The following is a 24,805-nucleotide window of genomic DNA, read 5'->3' as shown; positions in this document are numbered from 1 at the left end:
TCCATTTCTGTCTCATGGAAGTAATTTTAACCTAATCATTTTCACTTATACTCAGTCAAATTCAGTTATCTTTTCATAAATTTTAGGTTTAAGATTCTGTCACTTTCAGGATTGTTCCCTTCCTTCTTTCTGTCCTGGGCTGCCTGATAGCCAGGTATGGTTGTGCTTCCACATCGACTTGGATGGTGAGGCCCAATAACCAGAGAGTGGGGCCTCTTCGCGATCACCAGCTCCAGCTCAGCTGACATTCTGTGCTCTTCACAGCTGCAAGAGAAAAATCACCCATTTAGCTGTTTTCGGGGGGCTTTTTGGGTCACAGGGACTGTCTGTGAGGCTACAAGCTTGCATATGCAAGCTCCCTAAGCAGCCACCTGAGTCTTCCATTTAACCTCTAGTGCTCATGTGGGTACTTTTTTGGACAAGCTGGCTTGTCAGGGAACTCAGATCTAGTCTCATAACACTGCATTTATCCTGTGTGTGTGCGCGTGTGTGCGTGTGTGTGTGTGTGTGTGTAGGGCGGTAGTTCTACTGTCACACTCCCCTGTGGCTGGGCCGCAGGAGGAGACAGGGATCAGAGCCTTGTCCCAGGGACGCTCATCAACGGCTAATCCTCTGGCTTCCTCTTCAGTTCTAGCCTTTCTCCCCTGAGTTCCACCTAACCAGTTTTGGGTAGCGGTAGGAAAAACGGATTTTCAAGTCTTCCTTGTCTTTCATCTGAACTGTGACTTTAGAATTTTAGAATAAAATTTAGAATAAAATTTGTTTGTTTGTTTGTTTTGGTTCTGTTTCCCCTCCCGGGTGCTTATGGCTTCACACGATGGGTGTGAATGGGGAATCGGCACAGATTTAGAAAGAAGTGGGGGTGGAGGGTGCAGCATGTCACAGCATAATCTGGTTCTCTGCTACCTTTCTTTTTACAATTCTCACTCCATCTACTTTGGGGTGTCCTCTTCTACTTAAATGCAGGTGTTTACCAAGTTTCTATCTATAAAGTCTCTGGGTAATCTCATCCACCTAATACCTTCCACAATCCCCTCTCTGCTCTCTCAACTCTATGCTTGAATCCTGAATTGGTTCCCAATTAAATTTTTTTGGACCAATATACATAAAGATCAGAATTAGTTTTTATTTACTTAGGAGTCTAAACTGCCCCAAGTTTAGACTGCTCAGGCGCTACAGTCATTCTAGATGCAGCAGATTTCCCTGTTTTCTATAAAAAGTCTTGAATTTTCAAATTCCTAGATTCTTAACTGAAATTAACTACATTTTTGCCTGCTGCTCGTATTTGTGATGAAGCTGCTCTTATTGTTTTGAAGTTTAGTTTTGAAGAGTAGCTGTCTGCCGTCACTCAGAAGTAAATTTGCTATCCTTCTCCCGCACTGCCCTAAAGTCTCTTTGAACTTCTCTAGAAGCCGTCCTGTCCCACACAGTGGCAATATTTCCTGGTAGTGCTGTTGATGGCAGAATTTTCCAATCAAATCTGACCCTTGTGCTTCTGATGCAAGTCTCTCCTAAGGCAAAACTAGTGAGGAGGTTAAAAGCCTAGACTGGCAGCCAGACTGCCTGGGTTCAAAGAGTGGCTCTGTCACTAATTACCCGCTCTGTGACCTTGGAGAAATTATGTGACTTCTGTCTCTGAGTTTCCTCACCTGTAAAACATGGACCATAATACTCCCTAATTCATTGGGGTTTTGTGAAGATTAAATGAGTTAAACTGTGAAAGAACTGCTTCATACTAAGAACTGCATTAGTAACTATAATCAGTCATCTTTTACTGTTTGATCCCCTAGTCTAGTCATCAGCTTTGACTTCTCACAGCTGGTAATCTCTAGTTATTAGGCCAGACCAGCTGTTTAATTTTCTGAATTATTTCTTTAAAAATTCAACTTTTTCAGTTAAAGATCTGATATAGCTTGTACATTTCACACACACACTCACAGCCTAAGCACTGATACACATGGTAATGATTTCCTTCCAATAGCTACTGAACAATAGGTATGAAAGGTTTCTGCTTGGCCTAGAATAGGGTCAGCAAGGGAGACGGCATAAGTGGGACATTCAAAGGAAGGAGGCAGGACTTGGTGACCCACTGAATACAGAGGATCTGGTAGGTGAAGGAATCAACACTACTTTAAGGGACCAAGCTGGGTTGACTGGGAAATTAGAGGTGCTGTATTTATCTATTGCTATGTAAAAAAAAACTACTCCAAAACATAGTGACTTAAAACAACAATAGCTGTTTATTTTCTCTCATTGTTTCTGTGGATCATGAATTCAGACAGCACGGAGGGACAGCTTGTCTCTGCTCCATGATGTCTGGGGTCTCAGCTGGAAGGGCTCAAGGATTGGGCCTGGAAGCATCTGAGGGCTTTTTATCTAGATTTCAGGCTGGACCTAGCTGGGCAGTCACATAGCCTCACTTCTGCCATACTCTGTTGGTCTGGGCAGTCAGTATTCCCCTCCCAGACTCAAGGAGGAGGAACACAGACCCCATCTCTGGTGAGAGGAGTGAGCATCAGTCACACTGTAAGAAGCGCTTGTGAGGTGGGTAACTACAGGTGTGACTGTCTTTGAAAAATACAATCTCCCAAAGCTGCCAACAAAACATGATTAACGGTGGGGATTATACTTTAGAAAAAACATGGGCTTAGCTTGGAGTAAGTTGACTGTTCACTTTGTACACTGTCATTCCTTTTATCCTCCATATGACAATCAATATAAAGGAAAACTATGTTACAAAGTCACAAAGATTTGCTATCTCCAGCTGAAGATCCAAAATTAAGTAATGTGTTCCCCAAATGTGAGAATAATCATAGCTAACATTTATATTGTTCTCTGGGAAAAGATACAAGAAGGCAACGCAATAGAGTATCAGTTCAGACCCCAGCTCTCCCACTTTCTGGGCAAACATGGACAAAAAGTTAACTTTGTGCTTCAGTTATCTTACTTAACGCGTGGATAACAACAGCATCTAATTCATGGAGTTTTTGTGAAGATTAAGATAATCCTCATTAATTGTTCAGTAAAGCTAGCTATTAGTATGTATTTTAGTCCTCTTCTTCCTCTTCCTACTGAAAAACAATTGCAAAATTATCTCATCATAAATTAAAAGCTCATTGGATTGCTTAGAAATATTTTCATGAATTTCCTTTCTGCTTTGTGGGGATCAGTGAGAGAAGCGGGCTCGGCAAACGGAACAGCGCCAGGTTACACATAAAGCACTGGCATCACGTTAGGAGTGATGAGAACGGGAACGGGAACTGGCAGCGCGTCACGTGCTTGCAGGCCGCTCCGCCCGCGTCTCGACACACGTCGCCCAGTCGACACCCTCGCCCAGGCCCCGCTGCTCCGGCGCTGCGGCGCCGGCCTCCGCCCCGCCCTCCTCTGGCTGCGGGCCAATAGCCGCGGCCCTCGCCGTCCGCGGCCGCTGCTGGAGGAGGCGGGGCCGGGGCGGCGCTGCTCCAGGCCGCGGGGCGAGCGGCTGGAGCGCAGCCGGGACTTGCTGCGCGCGCCCGCCGCCGCCATCCGAGTCGCGCTCCGCGCATGGCGACCATGGCTGCGCTGGCGGCCCTTCTGCGTGGCGGTCCCCGCGGCCGCAGCGGCCTGCTTCGGAGGCTGGTTCAGGTGAGACGGGCTGGGGCCCGGCCTGGGCTCCCCGTTCGCCCTGCGGGAGGTTCCTGCCCGGGCCCCCGGCCCGCGATCCTAGGCCTCGGGAAAGCCCCCCGCGGCTCCCGCGCGCGGAAAGCCCACCCGCGCCTTTCTGTTCCCAGGGTCTCTGCTGTCATCGTAGTGATGACTTCGTAGTGTGTTAAACGGGACACCGATCCTGGCAGGCACAAAGGCCGGGATTGGCTCTGCCTGACGGGTGTGGAAGGTCCATAAAACTGTATCAGAGCTTTTCTTTAGAACGTGTGTGAGTGTTGTCAGGAGATTTTGTTTTCATGCAGTAGGTAATCATCGGTAATAAAAAGATGCACCTACTCCGGAGCAACTTCAAACTTACCAGGGAAAGGAAGTGTTTACTCACAGTGCCAGATTATACTTGATAGATGAGTAAAAGTTACATCCTGAGGGCATCCAGATCATGTTTTTCTTCCTGCTGTTGTGTTTAGGAACACAGGAGCGACAGCCTTGGAAGAAAGAGTTTATTTTCCGTGCATCAAAGCAAGGGAGCTTGCACTGCAGATTTAGGGTCTGGCAAACCGTAAAGAGTAGGTAGCGAACTTCAGAGTGTGGTTGGTGAAGCATGAGTTTTCCAGTTTCGTTGGGGTAATAAACTTTAAAATCGAGTCATGCTTTAAGAGTTTGGATTTGACCCAAGTTAGTGGGGACCGTTAATGTTTTTGTTTTTGTCATGATCAGAGGTTAGGGAGGATTGAAGTGGGGAGAAAACTATCGTCTGTCTGGGCACGAAGTAATCTGAGCTGGTGTGCTCACAGGGAGTGGCTTTATGCAAGAGATTGTGAAAGATAAATGTAGAACTTGACAAATACGAAGTGAGTGTGGGGAGTGAAGGGAAAGAGTCTAAAATTCTGGGTGATTGAGATAATAGAAAAGTCAGGAGGAATAGGTTTCCAGAAAGATGAGTTCTTAATCTGCAGGTTTGTTAGTGTCGTGGAATGACTCGGCAAATCACAAAAGTGTGATTAGGTTAACCTGGGTTTCAAGCAACGTTGATTAGGTGAACTAGGTAGTCTAGTAAGTGAAAAAAAAAAAAGTGCAGAACCTTCTTAATTTATAGTTTAATCAAGAGCTTACAATCAAGCACAGATGTTGCTGATGAGAAAAATGAAGCTGGAGGTTATATAGCATATGATCTGTGGTGTTCATTTTATTGAACTCTAGGAATCAGCTGTATTGGTTGTTACTTGAATTAAGTGGTCGTTTACTGAACCATGGAAATCTGTTTAACAGGATTTTCAATATTCAGTGCCATTTTGTGGACTAGAACTTGACCTCCCACTCATTGCACTGGCTCTTTGCCCTTTGCCTTCAAATCCGCACAAGTCTCCCTTCTGGTCAGCAAACCTTTGTGGACTTGACTGGAACTTGTTGCCCTTCCAGCTGTAATCACTTTTTTCTTACCGATAAAGGATCAGTCCTACTCATCACCTCCATTTACATCCATTTCTCTTGAAACCTCTGCAGTTAGATTTCTGTGCCACTCAGCTGAAGAAGACCAGCGATTTTCTTTTTCTGTGTTTATTTTTCTTCCTCTGGACCTTTGTACTGCGTTTGACACTATTGGCTAGTCCCTCCTTGAAACTCCTGTTTTGCTGTCTTGAACCAAAATTATTGTTTCTTTTAATACTTAGACTTGAAAAAAATTTCCTGCATTGTGCTAGTCCTGGGCCTCTGTGCTCCCAGATTCGTTTCTCTTCTCTCCGCTGCTCTGTCTGTCTTCTGTGAGGCTGACTCTTGCGGCCACCAGCATCAAGGGCCCCTTCAGCTGACTTCCGGCTGCTTCAGACACTGGTAGAAGGTTGGGAGATGGGAGGAAGGGAGAAGCCAGGATAATTTTTTTCTCCTTCTCTCTGCCGTAGATCATGTTTCTGACAGTGTCTGTGGCTCCTTTGGTTCTGGCTCCTGCCAGGTGACCCTGACCCCTTGGCTTTGGTAACCGTCCTTCTTCCCTTTGGCCTAACAGCCTAAGTGTGCCCTGCCTTCCCGTGTGCTAATCTCTGCACTGCCTGCTCCTGTTCTCAGCCCTTCCATCACCTGTGTATTTAATTCTCTGCATTGCAGTCTGTCTGTTTCCAATAGAATGGTTTTTATTTTCCCGATTGAATCCTGATGGATACACTCGTTGTTTTGCTCCCTTCCCATTCCCTCTTCACTCGGTGGATTTTGGAACCTCCGTTCTTGGGCCTTTCCTCTTATACAGGCCAAAAGAACAGTCAGAACGTGAGCAAGCGATGAGTGATAGCGAGCTGATGTGGTGATACACACAGAGAGAAACGGGTAGATTCAAGAGATGGCACAGCAGGAGAGTCTGTTGAACTTAATGACTGATTGGCTGTGAGGGGTCAAGAGGGAAGGAGATAAGTATAATTTTGGGGGCCTGGGGGTGGCATGTACGTGGACAATAGAGGTTTTCACTGAGGAACAGACTTGGCAGTAGAAGGGGCTGAGTTAAATTTTGGACTTGTCTGGAGTTGTTGATTAGGTGAAAGGGTCTGGCGCGTAGAAGAACAACTGGTTGAAGTACAGTTTTGGGAATCACTGGCTGTAGACGGCAGGGGCGTGCATAGTGTTGATGAGCTCATCTAGAGCAAGTGTGTAGAGGGAGAGAGAGGAGAGCTTAGCACGGGGGCTTGGGGAGATGTAGGATTTCAGGACAGGCAGAACAGTAGGAACCTGTGATGGTGAGTGGAAAGAGAGGATGGCGTCCTGGAAGAAAACCAGGGGAATGTAGTGTCATCTGAAAGCCAAGGGAGGTGAGGTTTTCAAGAAAGAGGGTGTATTAGTTTCCTTGGGCTGCTGTAACAAAATACCACAAATTGGGCAGCTTAAAACAGCAGAAACGTTTGACAATTCTGGAGGCTAGAAAGTCCGAAATCACGGTGTTGGCAGGACCCCGCTCCCTCTGAATCCCGTAGGGAAATCCTTCTTTGCCTCTTCTTAGCCTCTAGGGGTTTGCTGGCAATCTTTCGAGTTCCTTGATTTGTGGATACATCATTCGAGTCCTCCATCTGCACATGGCAGTCTCCCTGTCTCTTCACTTCATCTTTTCTCTGTGTGTGTCTGTCTCTGTTCAAATTTTCCCTTTTTATAAGGACATCAGTCATATGGAATTAGGGCCCCCCTAATGACCTTATTTTAACTGGATTACTTCTGTAAAGACCACATTTACAACTAAAGTTACATTCTAAGGTACTGGGGGTTAGGACTTCTTTTTGGGGGGGACACGATTCAATCCATAACAGAAGGAGCGCTCAACAGTTTAAACATTTAGTATAACAGAGTGGTTATGTAAGATTTTAACAAAGGAATTGTATAAATCAAATACATAAAATGAACATATACATAAAATGAAAAGTGTTGATTGAAATTAGCATAACTAATACTTGGAGAGCTTTATAAAGGCCCGAAGAAGTACAGATTTGTGATATCATGGTTTCATGTAAGGGAGTTTTGCTTTCCTTATACAGATAATAATACCCATAAACACAAGGTATGTTGAGTACTAACTGCTAAGCCCTCTATACTAAGAAGTTGAAAAGTTTAAATGCTTTAATCAGTTTTCCAAAAAAATTTTCATGATAATGGCTCAATTTCTAATTCATTTGACTGATTTTTTTAGTTATTTTGGCATATAGATGCTTCCTGTGAATTTTTTTCTGTCCTGCAGTTTCACCTATATCTACAACAGAATAATGAAACATTAGTGTCACTATTTTTTTTTTTTGGTGAGGAAGATTGGCCCTGAGCTAACATCTGTTGTCAATCTTCCTGTTTTTTTTTTTTGTTTTTTTTTTTTTGCTGAGGAAGATTGGCCCTGAGCTAACATCTGTGCCCATCTTCCTCTATTTTGTATGTGGGATGCTGCCACAGCATGGCTTGAGGAGTGGCGTGTAGGTCTGCACCTGGGATCCTAACCCACGAACCCTGGGGTGCTGAAGCAGAGTGCGTGAACTTAACCACTACACCACTGGGTCAGCCCCTAGTATCACTATTGACATGCTTCTTCAGTGAAGGATATCATAAGCAAATCATTAATTACTGAAAAATATGCAGTACTTTGGAAAGAGTAGTTGCCTCAGCTTCCTAAATTTTATTACTATTTTTAATAAAATAGATACTTTGTATAATAGAATATATAATACGTAGAAGATGCATATAATATGTAAAATATATGTGTGTATAATGCAATCAGACTGCTTGGATTTGAAATCCCTTACTGGCTTTGTGACTCTGGGCAGGTTGCTGGACATGCCTGTGCTTTAGTTTCCTTACCTGTAAAATAAGAGTAGTAGTCCCCACTGACTGGTTCCACCTCTAACACATGTTCCAAATCCATCTGTTCCCACCCCTCTTGTGACCGTCTGGCACCAGCCACATGAGCTCTTGCCTGGGCTCCTTTCCGTCTTCTACTCCTGCCCCGTTAGAATCAGTTCTCTACACTGTGGCCGGAGTGGTCTTTTTATAATAGAAAAGCCTTCCGTGGCTTCTCATCACACAGCCCAGAACCCAGACTCTTTCTCGTGGCCTGTTTGGTCCCTGCTTACTTCTCTAGCTCCCGCTCACACTGGGCTCACACTGGGCTCTCCTGAGTCTGTGGCTTCTCCACACACTCCACTTCTCTACTCAGCATGTGCCAGGTTTGTTTCTCATTCAAGGCCCTTGTCCTAGATCCTCCCTGTGCCTCCAATGCTCTTTCCCTATGTCTCCCCAAGGCTGACTCTAGCATTCATTTCTCAGCTCCAGTGACTCCTCCAGAGAGCGCTTTTTTGACCATTCCATGTAAAATGGGGCCTCACTCTTTAGCTCATTATCCCATTTTGCTGGTGTTATAATGAATTTACCCCACCCGAAATGTGTTTCAGAATTGCTAGGAAGCATCAGACTTTGTTCAAATATTTATTTAGCATCTCCTGCCATCAATGGGATAGAAAATAAATAAAATCAATCTCTTCTTGGAACTCACAGTCTAGTGGGGAGACGATCGGGCCACTGAGGGTTACAAAATTAGGCGTTCTGGGGAAAATCAGAGTGTGCACAGGGAGCCATGGAGGCTGAGATGGGAGTCCCACTCTCCCTGGCACTGTCAGGTGAAGCCTCCAGAGTTGGCTGTGCAGCTGAGCTGTCCCTGAAAGATAATTGTGCTGTGTAGATAAAACTTAACTGGTTGTGTTCATTCAGCACATATCTATTGCACACTCTGTTTAGTGTCCTGACCCTCCTGTAATTTTCTCCTTCATTCCTGAGATACTTAATGAGCAGTAGGCACTGTGCTGAGTGACAGGGCTGTGGCGGTGAACCGGAGACAGTGCTGCTCTCAGGAAGCTTGCATTAGGTTGAGAGAGGAGAGGTAATAAATATGTGAACCCCATATTTACACAGTGTGAGAGGTGCTTTGAAGGAAATAAATGTGTTGAAATGAAAGAGAGGCCAACTTCAAATAGAGTAGTTAGGGAGAACCACTCTGAGGATGTGTCATTTGAGCTGAGACCTGAAGAATAAAAATGAACCAGCCAAGGAGAGCTGGGGAAAGACTATCAGTCTAACTATCAGGGAACCTTCAGTTAACCAGAACCAAAAGCTCTAAAGAAGAGTAGAAGTGGCTTAGTAAAGGCCCTTTGATTACAAGGAACAACATCCCATTTCCAACTAGCTAAGTAGAAAGGGGCATTTTTGAAGATATACAGTAGACAAGCTCTTGGACATCCAAGAATAGGAAATAAAGTACAGCTGGCCTTGCTGAAACCCTAACTAGAAAATTACTAACCGAGGTGGTATGTGCCGGGCTCAGCCTGTCAACAACCAAGGTGGTGGTTGGACTGGCCCTTGTGGTTCTTATTATAATTGCAAGATGCCCTTCAGCAGTAACCATCAGGAAACTTTGAAAAAAGAAAGGTCTATTTATTTATTTTTTTTCTGTCTCTATGTGTTTGTTTATTGTTGTTATTATCAAAGAAAGGTTTATTACTTACAGGACCTAGAATTACCCAGCACACCTGGGACCACACAGCAAGGTCTCGGGTAGAGTGAGAGAAAGAGAGAGAGAGCACGTGCACGGGCCTGGAGTTCTGCTTTTATTGGGGTCAAGGATGGGAGCTTGGGGTTTCGTGGACTCACTCTTTATTGGTGAATTTAAAACATGAGTGGGAATTTAAAGCGAGGGAAGAGAAAAAACAAGTGACCCAAGTGGTCAGTTATCAAAATCAACCAAGATCTCTAAAATAAAGGAGACTCAGTGGAGGGAGGTGGCCTGGCTCTTTATCTAGTCCTATGGCTGGCAGTGTGTTTATTCGAGATAGCCCTCTTGAAGTGGATGCCTCTGTGATTAAAGCTTAAGTTAGGCACTTGCTTTACAAGAAAGGAAACATAAAACATGTGTCAGGGTTTACACTACACAAGGAATCTTCCTTTGTCTCTTGTGGTGTGCCATGGTCTCTTTCCTCCTTTTCTCTGACTATATGTGTTCCATTCCTTTGCTCTTCTGCTTACTCATGGCGTTTCTCTTTGTGTAACCTCTGTTTTTACATGGCATTGGCTGGCCATTGTGCTCACTAGCTAGTGAGTTGCTCACAAGCTCAGTTCAGTTGCCCATCATCATCCAGTTGACTCAGTCTCTCAGGGTGCCATCTGGGGTCAAAGTCCATTCCATTCTTGGTCCTATCAGCTCTGGTCCGTGGGAGGAGGCTGGGGGTCACCTTGTAGGTACTTAGGGCTGTCCATTCCAGACCCTTTTGAGAAAGGAGTGTAGTTGGAGAGGCAATGACTGGCATGTTTACTACAAGTAGGAACTTTTCATTCAAAAGTGGATCACAGATAATATGCTAGAGTCCTTCAAGATATGTAGGTTATGTAAGCGGGAGCCCAAATTATGTGACGTGTTAAGGGTACACTTGTTCTTGCACAGCTGGTACTGAGGAGTACATCCATTAAGCAGATGCACTCGGGCCTTGCCTCCTGAGCGTAGACCCATGTGCTGGCGTGGGCCAGGAGCTTATGCTGTCACTTGAGTGGACATGTGAAGCTCAGGAGAATAAAAACACAAACCTTACTGATCTAGTTACACAGCTTTCAGAGGTACAAATATAGAGATGGCAGATACATTTCATTTCAAGGTCTGCACTAACAGTTTAATCTGATAGCAACAGGTAACACATTGGTGATCTCAGTTGGGTTTACATTTGGTATATTCAAAAGATGAATTTGAATGAATGTTTGTGGAGCTCCTGCCTGAAGCATTTCAGCGGATCCCCATATTTGAAGACCATTGCGTGACACCAAGTAATCTTTCTCCTCTGAACCCTGGGGGTGGCTTGCTTATTATGCCTCTCTTGTAGTTCTTACCAAATTCTGTTTTAGGAACAGGTACAGATGATTTTAATATTTCTCCCTTATAAGATTATAATGCTGCTTGAGTATAGGGACCGTGTTTTACAGATCTCAAATTTCCCATATTGCCTTCTATAAGGTACGAGACCTCAGCATGTTTACTGAGCAGGTGAAGGATCAGATAGTCTCATGCGTGTTAGTCATCTCTCCCTCACAAAGACTGTAAAGTCATCTCTTCAGAATCAGGGCTACATTGAATGTTGTAATGATGACATTTTTGAATCAAATCAGGACTAAATTGGATTCCTTAGAGTTAAATTCTGTTTTTCCACTGCCTAGGGAAACATTCTCTCTTTAAGCTTACATTTGCATGTATCTATTCTCATCCAAACACTTTATAAAAATTAATTTACACAATAATGTAGTTATTGTGGTTATCTCTGCTTATAACCAGTATCTGTCAAAAATTTCTTTTTGTCTGTGCTGTATTGTAAGTTGAAAGCTTTAGTTGGTTGTTTGCATTGAGTCAGGACAAAGCTTGTTTGATGGCGTTTGTTCCTAAGAACAGTGTGGAGAGAATTGAGATGTAGGGGCATGATATTTACTCTTTTCTTTCTTAAAAAAGAATTTATTTTGGTGTGTTTGCCTCAGATAAATCAGAGACATTTGTTAGGAGTGAATGGGGAGAAATAGCAAATTTTACTTAAATATTTTTTTAAACAATGAGGATATTTTCTTGTGGTACTCTAAAAATACTTAATTTAAAATTTAGATTTAACTTAAAACTACATTTTATAAAGCTTATACTTAAAAAAGGCTTAGAAATTTTAAGATGATAAACTCATCAGAAGTTAAGACATACATTTCTAATGAACAGTTAATCAGAAAAGTATATTACCAAGTACTGATTTTTTTCTGATTATAAGTGATATAGGCTAACTGTGGAAAATTTGGAAATAAAAGTGTAAAGAAGTAGAAAGAAATCACCATAACCCCATCACTGAGAAGTATAAAATGTCTTTTGACATTTGTCTTTTTACATCATAACATTATAAATATTTATATTACAGGACATAAAATATGTGGAGCGAAGTTATGTATCAAAACTTACTTTGAATGTAAGTATAAATTTAAATTGTGCTTTAAAATTTCAAGAATTTAAAGGAAGTGTAGTCAACAAAAAATGCATATTCTTATGATTTGCAAATATGTGAGGGTCAACTTGGGATGATACAATGGTTAGGAATAGCTAATTATTGAAATGTTAAGTTAAACTCCCAAGTTACCATAAAAAATTTTTAATCTAGTGCCCTGCATAATTTCTGCTTCTTCACCATTGTTGACTGCAAAACAACCTTCTCTCTAAAACTGGGAAGGATCCATGCCTATTTTATTTATTTTTTATTTTTTTTATTATTATTATTTTTCCCCCAAAGCCCCAGTAGATAGTTGTATGTCACAGCTGCACATCCTTCCAGTTGCTGTATGTGGGACGCGGCCTCAGCATGGCCAGAGAAGCGGTGTGTAAGTGCACACCCAGGATCCAAACTGGGCCACTAGCAGCAGAGTGCACGCACTTAACTGCTAAGCCACAGGGCCAGCCCCCGTGCCTCTTTTAGAGTTGGTTTGTCTTAGGTTTTCTATTAGATCCTAAATCATAAAGCACCAACATTGAACTGATTAGTTTTACTCTTGTTCAAATATTGACATTATTTTAATCTTTGATGAGTAATTAGTCATTCATAAAAAAGTCTTTCTTAGATAATATATCTATGAATTATGTTTATTTAATGAAAGATGACTTGGGTAAAATATTTAAATATAATAATCTTGACCATCTTCTCTCTTGCCAGGAAGTGGTCATAGTTGGTGCTGTAAGAACACCTATTGGATCCTTTCTAGGCGGCCTTTCCTCCCTGCCAGCTACTAAACTTGGTTCCATTGCAATTCAAGGAGCCATTGAGAAGGCAGGTCAGTAGTTCCTTTGCTTTCTGTGTTGAGAGAACAGAGATCCAATGGAACAAATATTTATTTTGCACTTACTATATACATAACACTTAGAAATGACTTAATGCCTACATTTCTGAATTCCCTTGTGATGAAGTCCTTGTACTATAGAGTTAGGAATGAAACTCAGAACTGACAAGAAAAAGAAACTATTCCTGCTGTATAATGTTCATGTACCTTATTAGGTTATCACTAATTATTAAATTGAATAAAATATGTAAATGTGTTTTTGATTTTTTTAAAAAGGGATTCCAAAAGAAGAAGTGAGAGAAGCATACATGGGTAATGTTCTCCAGGGAGGTGAAGGACAAGCCCCTACAAGGCAAGCAGTACTGGGTGCAGGTACTAGCAATACATTTTTGCTTTTATACTTAAAATGTTTGACATAGCAAAATGGAGGTCATTTCAGCTTAAATAAAATGTTAAATGCATAACATAATTAAACATTTATAGACTTATATTGGCAGAAGAAACACGTTGTTGCAGATTATAGTTTAACATGCTCTATTTATTTATTTTTTTGTGAGGAAGATCAACCCTGAGCTAACATCTGATGCCAATCCTCCCCCCGCCCGCCTTTTTTTTTTTTTGCTGAGGAAGATTGGCCCTGAGCTAACGTCTATGCCCATCTTCCTCCACTTTATATGGGACGCCGCCACAGCATGGCTTGATATGCAGTGCGGCGGTCTGCACCCAGGATCCGAACCTGCAAACCCCGGGCCGCCGAAGCGGAGCGCGTGCACTTAACCACGTGCGCCACTGGGCCAGCCCCGTCTATTTTATTAATTTTAATTCTGCAGTTGTGTTTGAAAAGTATCTTTGGTTTTCAAAAGTATGACTTATTTTTTATTGGTTTTAGGCTTGCCTATTTCTACTCCATGCACCACTGTAAACAAAGTTTGTGCCTCAGGAATGAAAGCCATCATGATGGCCTCTCAGAATCTTATGTGTGGACATCAGGTAAGAAGCACCTTCTTTTCCATTTTATAACTAAAATAATATGCAGCGCTAAAGGACACTAAAAATCTAAGCACATTCGTGCCTCAGAAGTGAGATTCTTTCTCTTAAGTGTGGTTGCTGTGTTGTTGCAGACACTCAGGAGTGTCTGGATTTGCTAATTCTATTTGAAGTAGAGGCTTAAGTGTCTTGTATTAAAAAATAGTTTTCAGCGAAGATGTTTTAGTCTTTGGATGACCCTTTACTTCCTTCTCTGAGATTCTGGGTGGTTTAAAACATAAATTTTGTATTTGCCAGAATAAGAAGGGTTTTCATTATAAATGAGAATAAGGTGCTGACCCTGGGAATCAAATCATTGATTGAGCCCAGAATTGTTGACTAAGTTGTAGTTCCTACGTGCCCAGGTTCAGTTGTGAAATTGTGTAGCTTTCTGTTTGCCTTGCTGATTTACATCTTGTCTTTACCTGAGGTGGAGCAAGAGATAGGCTGCTCAGCAAATATGTGTTGTAGTGGTAGGAGACTAGGCCTAGACTCATAGAACTAAGAGTTTATTAGATCCAAGCCTGTCTGTTTTCAGTTGAGGAAAGTGAGGTTGAGATGACCACAAATACAGAGTTACAGGGCTGAAATTAGAAGACAGGTGTCTTTATCCCTATCTAGTGCAGTCTAGCCTAGCAGGGCGTAACACACCAGGGTAACAATCAGTTGTGAGGTGTTTGCAAATGATTTCTTACATACACAAGAACCACAATTATGTGTACCCTTGCTGTTACTCCCTTGCTTTGTTTCCAATTATAAGGCAAGCCAAAGAGAGAGAAAAAAAGGATAGAGTGATATCTGAGCTAATATATCAGACACTTTATTATAAACATTATATATATATGTGCATGCTAAAAGCTGAAATGGTACAGAAAACTATGAAATGAAAAATAAGTCTTCTTTCTTCTTGTACCCCTCTGAGTCTCTGACTTATTCATCACTTTCTTGTGTATTTTGCCACTTAAGGGCAGAGAAATTTGGGGCAAGTTGCTTAAACTCTGTGTCCCACTTAGTGTCTTGGCAATCTTTCTATATCAGCACGTAAGATAGTATTCTACCGAACTGAACAACTATAATATATTTTATGGATCCTTATTGAATGGACATCTAGATTGTCTCCAGTTCTTCACTGTTTTAAATAATGCTGCGTGAGTATGTCTATACGTATATCTTTGTGTACCTGTTAATACTTGAATCAACTGTGCTTAGGCAGTACAGTGGAGTGGTTAAGAACACAACGTCTGGAGTCAGACTAATTTCAAATCCTAGCTCTGCCCCTCATTAGCTGAGCACCTACTATGTGACATTCACTGGAGATTGGTGAACAAAACATTAAAAAAATCTCATCATGTGCAAGTCTGTCTATTGGAAAAATTCCTAAGAGGAGAATTGCTGAGTCAGAAGATTTTAAAATTTTGATATTTTCAAATGTTTTCCATAAAAGTTGTACCAGTTACACACTTTGCAATAGTTGCGGGAGCCCGCTTGCCTACATACAAGGTAACCCCGACATTGGGTGTTACTAAACCCTTGTCAAACCAGTGGTTGATAATGGTCATGAGATTGTTTAGATGTTTCAAAATTGTTTTAATGACAAGGAAAGTTTTGTCTTAGTTCATTTATGTGGTTCTTTAGCAAATGCTATTTGCACTACATTGAAATGCTTTCAGTTAGTATTATTTGATTCATTTGTGCATGTATACAATTATCTGACCTACAGGAATGCTAGGAATTGCCTTATTTTGAATATTTAATTATCTATGATTTTTGAAAATGGTCAATTTTATTTTATATTGTAGAATAATTGATACCTTATTTTCTGTCACTTATTATTGCCATCATCCACAGAAAACATTCAATATTTCAGGATAACTGAATGAAACTTACATTAGAACTAATTGAGAATCTCAATATTTCAAAATGGGCAAAATATTTAAGTTTCTTTGGTGTAGAACTTCTATTTGTCTTTATTCCTGATTAAAGGCTGTAAGAAAATAATGTTGGCTTTAATTTTATGTTTACATTTATGTTTTATATTAAACTATTTGTTTTTAATTAGCCCTTATAATGCAAATGAATTTCTTTTGTTGATTTATAAATAACAGGTTAATTGATTAATATTTATTAAAATTCTTTTATATATGCCAGGCACTGATATAAAAATAGATATGACAAGGTTTCTGGCCTCACAGGGGCTTAGTTTAGTGAGGAGATTCAACATATAAATATAGCTACAATACAGTGTAATTGTACTAATAAAAGCATTACACAGTGATTGGGGAACACAGAAGAAGAGACACACTGTTCTGAGATAGAAATAGGTGGTCAGGGAAAGCATGTAGTGGCTGTGTTTTGATTAGTTTTGAAGGAAATGTAGGCATTTTACATGTTGGTGGATGGGTTAGAAATGCAGGGGTGTGTGTGAATGAGGCGCTGTCTTTGAAGACCTTTAGACAGTTCTGTATGACCTGAGGTGTTGGTCCAGGCATGAGACTGGAAAGGGAGAGAGAAGTCAGATCTTAAAGGGCCTTATATACTAGGCTGAGCAGTCCTTTAAGGAGTGGAACGGTCAGATTTATATTCTAGCCAGAGTGACTCAGATGAGTGTAGATGATGCCTGGGTGGAAGGAAAGGCCGCATGTTAGGTGCTCAAGTAGAAAATCATTACAGCCGTCTGGGAAGAGGTGATGAGGATCACAAGCAAGAAAGTAGGATTATTTCCGCAAACTGAGATTACTTCTAATCTTTTAGAAGACATTAAATTTTTAGTAGTGTGAGTGAAATGAAAGGTTAGCAGAATTGCGCAAGATGGTCTTACATGAGATTCCTAGCATTTTTATTAATGTCCAATTATACTCTTATCATTACACATTTTAGACCATTTCTTTTCAACAGGGTCAAGAGGGTACTTTCTGTATTCACTGTGTAATAAATGTTTAGTAAAGTCCATGTAGAATACTTGTTTGTTGTAGCTGTGTGAATGGTATAATGGGTTTGCAACTACTATTTGAATTGACATTGGGCTTTTTGTGTTGCTGAGCAGGATGTGATGGTGGCAGGTGGGATGGAGAGCATGTCCAACGTTCCCTATGTAATGAACAGAGGAGCAACACCATATGGTGGGGTAAAGCTTGAAGATTTGATTGTAAAAGATGGGCTAACTGATGTCTACAATAAAATTCATATGGTAATTATTGCTTTTTAATGGAGAAATGCCATATACTGTACAATACTGCTTGTTTTTTTTTATATATATATTTTAGGAACTGGGGGATGGGCTTTATAAATGTTGATTTTAATCATTCATTTTAGGAAAATATGTTTCTATGCTTATTGCATCAGCTTGGCTCAATTGTTGAATAAATTGTCTCACTGGAATAGGGCATTTTCTAACTTCTAGTAATGGATTCCATAAACATTCAGTTATTTGCCTTTGAAATAGCAACTTCTGGGCTAATTCAAGTATGTGAAGATGATACCTAGTGAAAAGTTACCTAGTACAGAAAGAGGTATATTTTAAGAAACTAAATTTAATTGCTAACCACTATTTTATTGTTATGCAAAGTTAATAGATATAAGTTATGCAAAGTTAGTTTATTTAAAAATTCCGACTTTTATCAGGGCAACTGTGCTGAGAACACTGCAAAGAAACTGAATATTGCACGAGATGAACAGGATACTTATGCTATTAACTCCTACACCAGAAGTAAAGCAGCGTGGGAAGCTGGAAAATTTGCAAATGAAGTTATTCCTGTCACAGTTGCAGTAAAAGGTAGAGGAATAATGTAGACTTTACATGTTGCTAAATTTTTTATGTTTAGGTTTTAAGTTAGTACATTTTTATCTTTGTTCATTTCAGCTGAGGACACTGACACTTCCACTTATGGTTAACGAAGGAAAATGTTGCCTGTTCAGAGATAATATAATTCAACCCAATTTAATATCAGATTTCAACTCAATTTTGAATTCCACTAAGCATATTATTTTTGAGAAATGTATTTATTAGAACTGTTTCTAATATAAGAGACAGACAATACATTAGCTTAAGTGAAAAAGGGGATGTATTGGCAGGCTACTGGGGGTACCTCCCAAAACTGAAGCATATGCGGCTGCAACTCGTCAGCTCTGGGACCTTCAGGGATTGGAACTGGTATTCGATTAGGACACGCTCTCTTGGCTTCTCTGTGCTGCATGCTGTTGTGCTTTATTCTCTCAGGCTTCCTGAGTTGCTGCCTCCATCTGTAGCGTCACATCTATAGGACTCTCAAAGAGGAAAGAGACTTCTCACCAACTCCAGCAGAATAATGCACAGTAAAGATGCATTAACTTGGTTTAGGTTATATTTCCATTCTAGAAAAGATTACTGTGCTCAGAATGATGGAATACTAGAGCTTATCCAGCCTAGGTCGGACATCTGCCCTTGGGGTGAGAAGAACGTCTGTAATCACAGGAGGCCGAAAGAGAGGAGAAGGGGATGTGGCTGAATAGAAGATTTAAAGATTTTATTTATTTATTTTTTCCCCCCAAAGCCCCAGTAGATAGTTGTATGTCATAGCTGCACATCCTTCTAGTTGCTGCATGTGGGACTCGGCCTCAGGATGGACGGGGAAGTGGTGCCTCGGTGCGCGCCCGGGATCCGAACCCGGGCCACCAGCATCGGAGCACGCGCACTTAACCACCAAGCCACGGGGCCGGCCTGAATAGAAGATTTAAACTACATTAAGCTACTTAAACTCTTCTTTAAGACCCTAACAGAGATTATAGATGGTCGATTCTAGAGTAGAATTTATTCAGGGTGGTTTAAGGTATGCAGGCATACAAAGAGAGGCACAGACTACCACGAACCTTGTGCAACTGTTTCTTACTGAATGACTAGCTGTTGTCTTGACTGGTAAGATTACTTAAAAGATTTTTATTTTAGGTAAACCAGATGTAGTGGTGAAAGAAGATGAAGAATATAAACGTGTTGATTTTAGCAAAGTTCCAAAGCTGAAGGCAGTATTCCAAAAAGAAAATGGTTGGTATTAAAATATGAAGCATAATAAAAAATGGAGTCAATATGCCGTATCTAGTCTTGGAATTGTCTATTTTTAAAAAGTAATTCTAGAAAACATCCAGATGTTATTTAACATTTTCAATATATCAGGCTCAAGTGAAATTAACAAAACAAAATTTATCCAAAGTGTATTTAAAATTGCTTAACAAACTTATAAATCCTAGGGAAGAGATTGTAGAATGATTATAGAATTCAGTTTTTCATATGCAGTTCATCTTGAAAGTTTGTTGTGATATGAAAAACAATTTTACATATTATATTAAATATCTGTAAGCTTCTTGAGGACTCAGATGACAGCTGTGTTAACTGTTGTATCTAGTACCTGGCATATGGTAGGTCCTCAATAAATAACTGTTGAATGTTAGTATAAACGGGATCCCAGTGTTCTACATTAATTGTTTTGAAATCTTTTGAGAAAAAAAGGTCAGTTCTGCTTTTAACATTGGCTGTATATAGTTGTGAGAATAATCTGAAATTACTTTTTTGCCCCTTTCCTGATTGAATTTCTCAATACCAACTACAGGAATAGGTCAGTCTTTGTTTTTTAAAGCATCATATAAAAATTTATATTGCAAAAGTATGTTTATATAATGTTAGCAGCAGTGTATTATAGGGTCTTCTTCATTGATATTTTTAAAAAAAAGCTTAATTGATATGTAATGTATATACCATAAAATTCTCCTGTTTAAAATGTACAGTTCAGTGATTTTCAGTATTCATCAACATTTAACTTCAAGTGATTATAGGGAAGTAGTATCCCTCTGATTTTGACACTGATTTGAAAAATATATAATGAGTGTCTACTCTAATGTGGATAAGCGACGAGTTAGACTCTGGGGAGAAAAAATATGAACTGGTCCTTATCTTTGAAGAATTCTAAACCAGCATTTACCCAGTGCCATCATGCAGGTGTTTCTGAGCTAGCTTTGAATAAACTGTTACAAGAAACTAACACAAAAAGGCATTCTTACATTAATTGTGTTATGGTTAGCTATGTGTTTCCTGAGAGCAGTAATTATCTCCATCCATATTTGTAATTTTTCTTGCATCTAGCAAGCCAGGCAGTACTCTAGGAATTTGTTAAATTGAACCAAATGAATTCAATGTGAAAGAATGTTTTGACTTCATGCTCATGGATGCTTTCAGGCACAGTAACAGCTGCCAATGCCAGCACACTGAATGACGGAGCAGCTGCTGTGGTTCTGATGACTGCAGATGCAGCCAAGAGGCTCAGCGTTAAACCACTGGCAAGAATAGCAGGTGGAAATGTTCTGAACTTGTTTATTCCTAGACCTCTGTAAGCTCTTCCTGAAAATGAGTTTCCTTGTTGGTAATACATAATATTGAAGTTGGCTATTTTTATCTATAGGTTGTACTTTGTGACTGAATTTAACTAATCCATATTTTAATTGAGATAAAATCTCCTTTAATATTTTGGCTATAATTTTCTTTATGTAAGAGTAAGCTTTAAAAATATTTTCCCATCTTATATGATGAGTGGGAGAATACAAGGTGCATGTTTTACCCTGGCACTATGGGGAAAGGCAGCCAGGTAGAATAAAAAGAATATGGGATTAGGAGTCTAGAAATATGAAATCTAGATGTTCTGGCATTTATTATTAACTATGTGGCCTTGACATACCCTCAATCTCCTTAAGCCTATATTTTTAGCTGTAAAATCTGCCTTCCCTTCTTCAAAAGGAGTTAAACAGATATTGTTACTTTATAAAAACCTTATAACTTCCTTTTTAGTTTAGATCATGGTTTTGTAACTTTAGCACTATTGACATTTTGCAACAAATAATCTTGTGGGGGCTAATCTGTGCCTTGTAGGATCTTTAGCAGCATCCCTTGGCCTCTGCCCACTAGATACCACAATAAGTGGCATTCTACCTTTTGCGACAACCAAAAATCCACTAGATAATGCTAATATCCCTGGAGGCAAATTCACCCTCACCCCCTACTCGTGAAAAATCAATTAGATGATTGGTATCATTTTCCAAAATGTAGAATCTTAGAAAAGAAACAAATACAATTAATTACATATATGGGTTAAGAAACTTGCATTTTTGCATATTATATATAACAGTTGTTAGATATAGCTTTGGATGCTTGTAAAAAAGATTTTAACATCTACTTATTATTTTTTTTATAAAGCATTTGCTGATGCTGCTGTAGAACCTATTGATTTTCCAATTGCACCTGCATATGCTGTACCTAAGGTGAGAACAATGTGAGGGTTTGCCATTATTCCAACTTCTGGTTTGCTTGTACCAAGGTTGCAGGTTTAGATTTTATTTTTATTTTTTTTAAAGATTTTATTTATTTATTTATTTATCCCCCAAAGCCCCAGTGGATAGTTGTACGTCATAGCTGCACATCCTTCTAGTTGCTGTATGTGGGACGCGGCCTCAGCATGGCCGGAGAAGTGGTGTGTTGGTGCGCGCCCGGGATCGAACCAGGGCCTCCAACAGTGGAGTGCACGCACTCAACCGCTAAGCCACCGGGCCGGCCCCAGGTTTAGATTTTAAATGTTATTCATAAAGCATAGAGATATGGTTGGTTTCAAATCTTCTCACTGCTCCTGAAAACAATTAGAGCAACAAGGATAACAAAACAAAAAAAAATAAAGGAGCAGCCCACAAACCACATCTTCAATAGAACAGATAAAAACTATATAATTTCTTCTAAGTATGATGCTAAACTCACACGTCTGGTATGGTAACCACAAAGTGGGAGGTTGGTGCTGCAGAGGAAAAACAGGGAATGCTGAGGGTCCTGGTTCTAGAATTCAAAGCAAGTATTCACTACCAGAAGGAGAGGTCTCCATCCTGAAAGGGAACTGCTAGGAGCAGGTCTTAGAGTAAAACTAGAGACAGAGAGAACTGCATACTCCAAATCTTCATTCTAAGTCTCTGGGGGAAGTTGCTAAGGGGTCACAGGAAAAGAGACAGTGTGAGGACGTGTAGGGGTTGAGGAATCTCAGAAGGCTCCAGCAAATGTTCCCTTTCAGAAGGAGAGGGCCTCACCCTGAGACTGAACTTCTGAGAGCAGCATCCAGACTAAAAAAAGAGCAGAAATCAGTGGGGAATAAGGGTGGAGAAGGATCAGAAACAATGGGGAATGACTATCTGTCCAGAGCTGGCAGATCTCAGAAAGCGACAGAATTAGACAACTTCTGAAAGTGGAAGGCAGGGGTGATAAACAGTTCTGGATGCTGAAGCCAGAAGCCAGATCCTGACCACGGCTAGATGCTAAAAGCTAGAGAAGTGACTACATTCAGGTACCATGTCTTGTCTTGTGCTATTGGAACAGAGGAAGCTGTTTGAGCTGTACAGCTTACAAAGTTACCTGAGCCCGCTGGAGGAAGAGAGGAAGGGGAGGAATAGTTTCATGTTAATTTTATTCTTGCTCACAACAAAAAATTTCTAAAGAAAAAGGGTACTAGCAATATTTTATAAAGATAATAGCAAAGGGTAACCACTAGTACCATAACACCTTCTTGCATAGCTGAGGAACTACCAAAAGAAGAGATCAAAGACTTTAAATATTTACCGTGAAGATACAATAAGCTCTGAACATCTGTGCCCAGATAACTCAACAGCAACTTTTATAAATTAGAAACTATAGGGGATGCAATGAAAAACAGAAACATACTAATAGTAGAGACTGATACTGCTCTTTCACTTGCTAGATCAAGAATCTAGAACTGGGGCCAGCCCGGTGGCATAGCAGTTAAGTGCGCGCGCTCTGCTTTGACGGGTTGAGGGTTCGCAGGTTTGGATCCCAGGTGTGCACCGACGCCCCATTTGTCAAGCCATGCTGTGGTGGCATCCCCTATAAAGTAGAGGAAGATGGGCACAGATGTTAGCCCAGGGCCAGTCTTCCTCGGCATAAAAGAGGAGGATTGGCATCGGATGTTGGCTCAGGGCTGATCTTCCTCACACACACACACACAAAAAAAACCCCAGAAGAATTTAGAGCTGAGCATCATAGAATCTGTAAAGTAGATCTTAAGAATATATATCAATTATTTACCTGCAAATAGAGAATACATATTCTTTTCTAGTATCCATGGAATGTTCAGGAAAATCAATTTTTCTCTCTCTCCAAAATAGAAATAAGATAATGCAAACAAAATTCTTTGATTACAATGCAATAAGATGAGAAATTAGAAAATAAAAGAGCCCTTCCTCCTGGAAACTAAGAAACTCCATATTAAAATATCTGTTGCATCAAAGGGAAATACAAAGCAAAATTGCAGAATTTCGAGAAAACAGTGAAAATAAGTTTTGACTTTTAATTATCTGAACATAATCTATATTTAAAAATTTTTTAGGTTCTCAAAGTTGCAGGATTGAAAAAAGACGATATTACAATGTGGGAAGTAAATGAAGCCTTTAGTGTGGTCGTACTAGCAAACATTAAAATGCTAGAGATTGATCCCCAAAAAGTGAATATCAATGGAGGAGCTGTTTCTCTGGGACATCCAATTGGGTAGGTAAAAATCATAAAAATATCTATCTAGGTTAATGGCTGCCTTTGTATTTCTGTCTCAACTTAAACTGCTTCATGATCATTGCTGTTACTCTTGATTTAACAGTTTTCCTTCCCACCTGTCCTTCATAAGGCAAACTCCATTTCTGATAGAATCCAACACTGAAAAAAATCTGTCACATTTGTTGCTTGAAAACTAGTCTTGTTTTATGCTGAAGATAAATTTAAGATTCAAGTCTATGCTTGGGCTTTTAAAAAAGCTGTAACACTTCTTAAAACAAGTCTCCCAAGTTAAAAGTAGTCAAATTCAGCTATAAGTAATGGCTAATAAGCTTTTCAAGAAGTTAATTTGGAATAGAAACATTTTTTGGTTAGTCATAAATTCTATAATTCATTAAAGAACCAAAATGCTTTCTTAATCCTAGGATGTCTGGAGCCAGGCTTGTCGTTCATTTGACTCATGCCTTGAAGCAAGGAGAATACGGTCTTGCCAGTATTTGCAATGGAGGAGGAGGTGCTTCTGCCATCCTGATCCAGAAGCTGTAGATGACCTCTGTTGTCTTAAGGGCGACAATGCTATGTGGCCAGAAAGGCCTGTTGTAATTGTTGTGACTGACTGCCCTGGGTCAGCTTGTAATCAAAATAATCTGTTTCATTTTTTTATTATTTTCTAGTTTAACTCCTTTTTTTAAAATAAGATAAAAGGATCAAATCCTAAAACCTTTTGAAATTACAAATAAATATTTTTCTTCTGCTTTAAATTTTTTTGTAATCTTTAGAAGTTTAACACACAGTTATAAAGCTATATTACTTGAAATACCATTGTGCAATATTAGTGACTTCTAAGTAGCTAGACATTTCCATTTTAGAGAACAAATCATAATTTATGTTTTTGAGGATTGTTAAAGAAAGATCAAGTGAATGTCATCTATAGCTAACCCAGATTTAGTAGACTCTTCAAAGTGAGAGCGGCTATTCTGGGCAAACTAGCAGTGCCTTGTGGGGGTGCAATTTCTCCTGACCTCAGCATTCAGGATTTGGTGGGGGTGGGGGTCAATCAAAATTCTGGGGTTTAGGCTCTAAATTACTATAGCAGCACAGAGTGAGAAGGTGGATACCACTCAACTGAATGGATTTATAAAGGGAAGAGATTGTCACTTGCAATATGCCACAATGTCTGTTCTTAGCAGGATAAAATGCAGCACAAGTATCTTGAATTGCATTTCATCTCGGGAAAACCCT

At 40.2% G+C, this 24,805-nt stretch overlaps 1 protein-coding gene across 1 annotated transcript; it reads left to right on the top strand.

Moving 5' to 3' along the window:
- The first annotated feature begins 3,519 nt into the window (after nt 1–3,519).
- On the top strand, nt 3,520–24,319 carry ACAT1 (acetyl-CoA acetyltransferase 1). The gene is made up of 12 exons (XM_058545281.1): nt 3,520–3,624; nt 12,078–12,125; nt 12,861–12,978; nt 13,261–13,356; nt 13,874–13,974; nt 17,054–17,197; nt 17,632–17,782; nt 18,932–19,027; nt 20,213–20,326; nt 21,224–21,288; nt 23,406–23,563; nt 23,989–24,319. Exons 1-12 carry the CDS (start codon nt 3,544–3,546, stop codon nt 24,107–24,109), a joined length of 1,293 nt encoding a protein of 430 aa, XP_058401264.1. The 5' UTR covers nt 3,520–3,543; the 3' UTR covers nt 24,110–24,319.
- The last annotated feature ends 486 nt before the right edge of the window (nt 24,320–24,805 follow it).

This window comes from Diceros bicornis, chromosome 7 (genome assembly GCF_020826845.1).
Source record: "Diceros bicornis minor isolate mBicDic1 chromosome 7, mDicBic1.mat.cur, whole genome shotgun sequence".
In the NCBI taxonomy this organism is placed as follows: Eukaryota; Metazoa; Chordata; class Mammalia; order Perissodactyla; family Rhinocerotidae; genus Diceros; species Diceros bicornis.
The sequence above is the reverse complement of the archived record's forward strand: the minus strand, read 5'-3'. Positions and strand labels throughout refer to the sequence as shown.

Coding starts and splice junctions, on each gene's coding strand:
- ACAT1 (XM_058545281.1), top strand. CDS start 3,544: ATGGCGACCATGGCTGCGCTGGCGGCCCTTCTGCGTGGCGGTCCCCGC. Junction 12,979..13,260: donor AGGAGCCATTGAGAAGGCAG/GTCAGTAGTTCC, acceptor TTTTTTAAAAAG/GGATTCCAAAAGAAGAAGTG. Junction 19,028..20,212: donor AGTATTCCAAAAAGAAAATG/GTTGGTATTAAA, acceptor GGATGCTTTCAG/GCACAGTAACAGCTGCCAAT.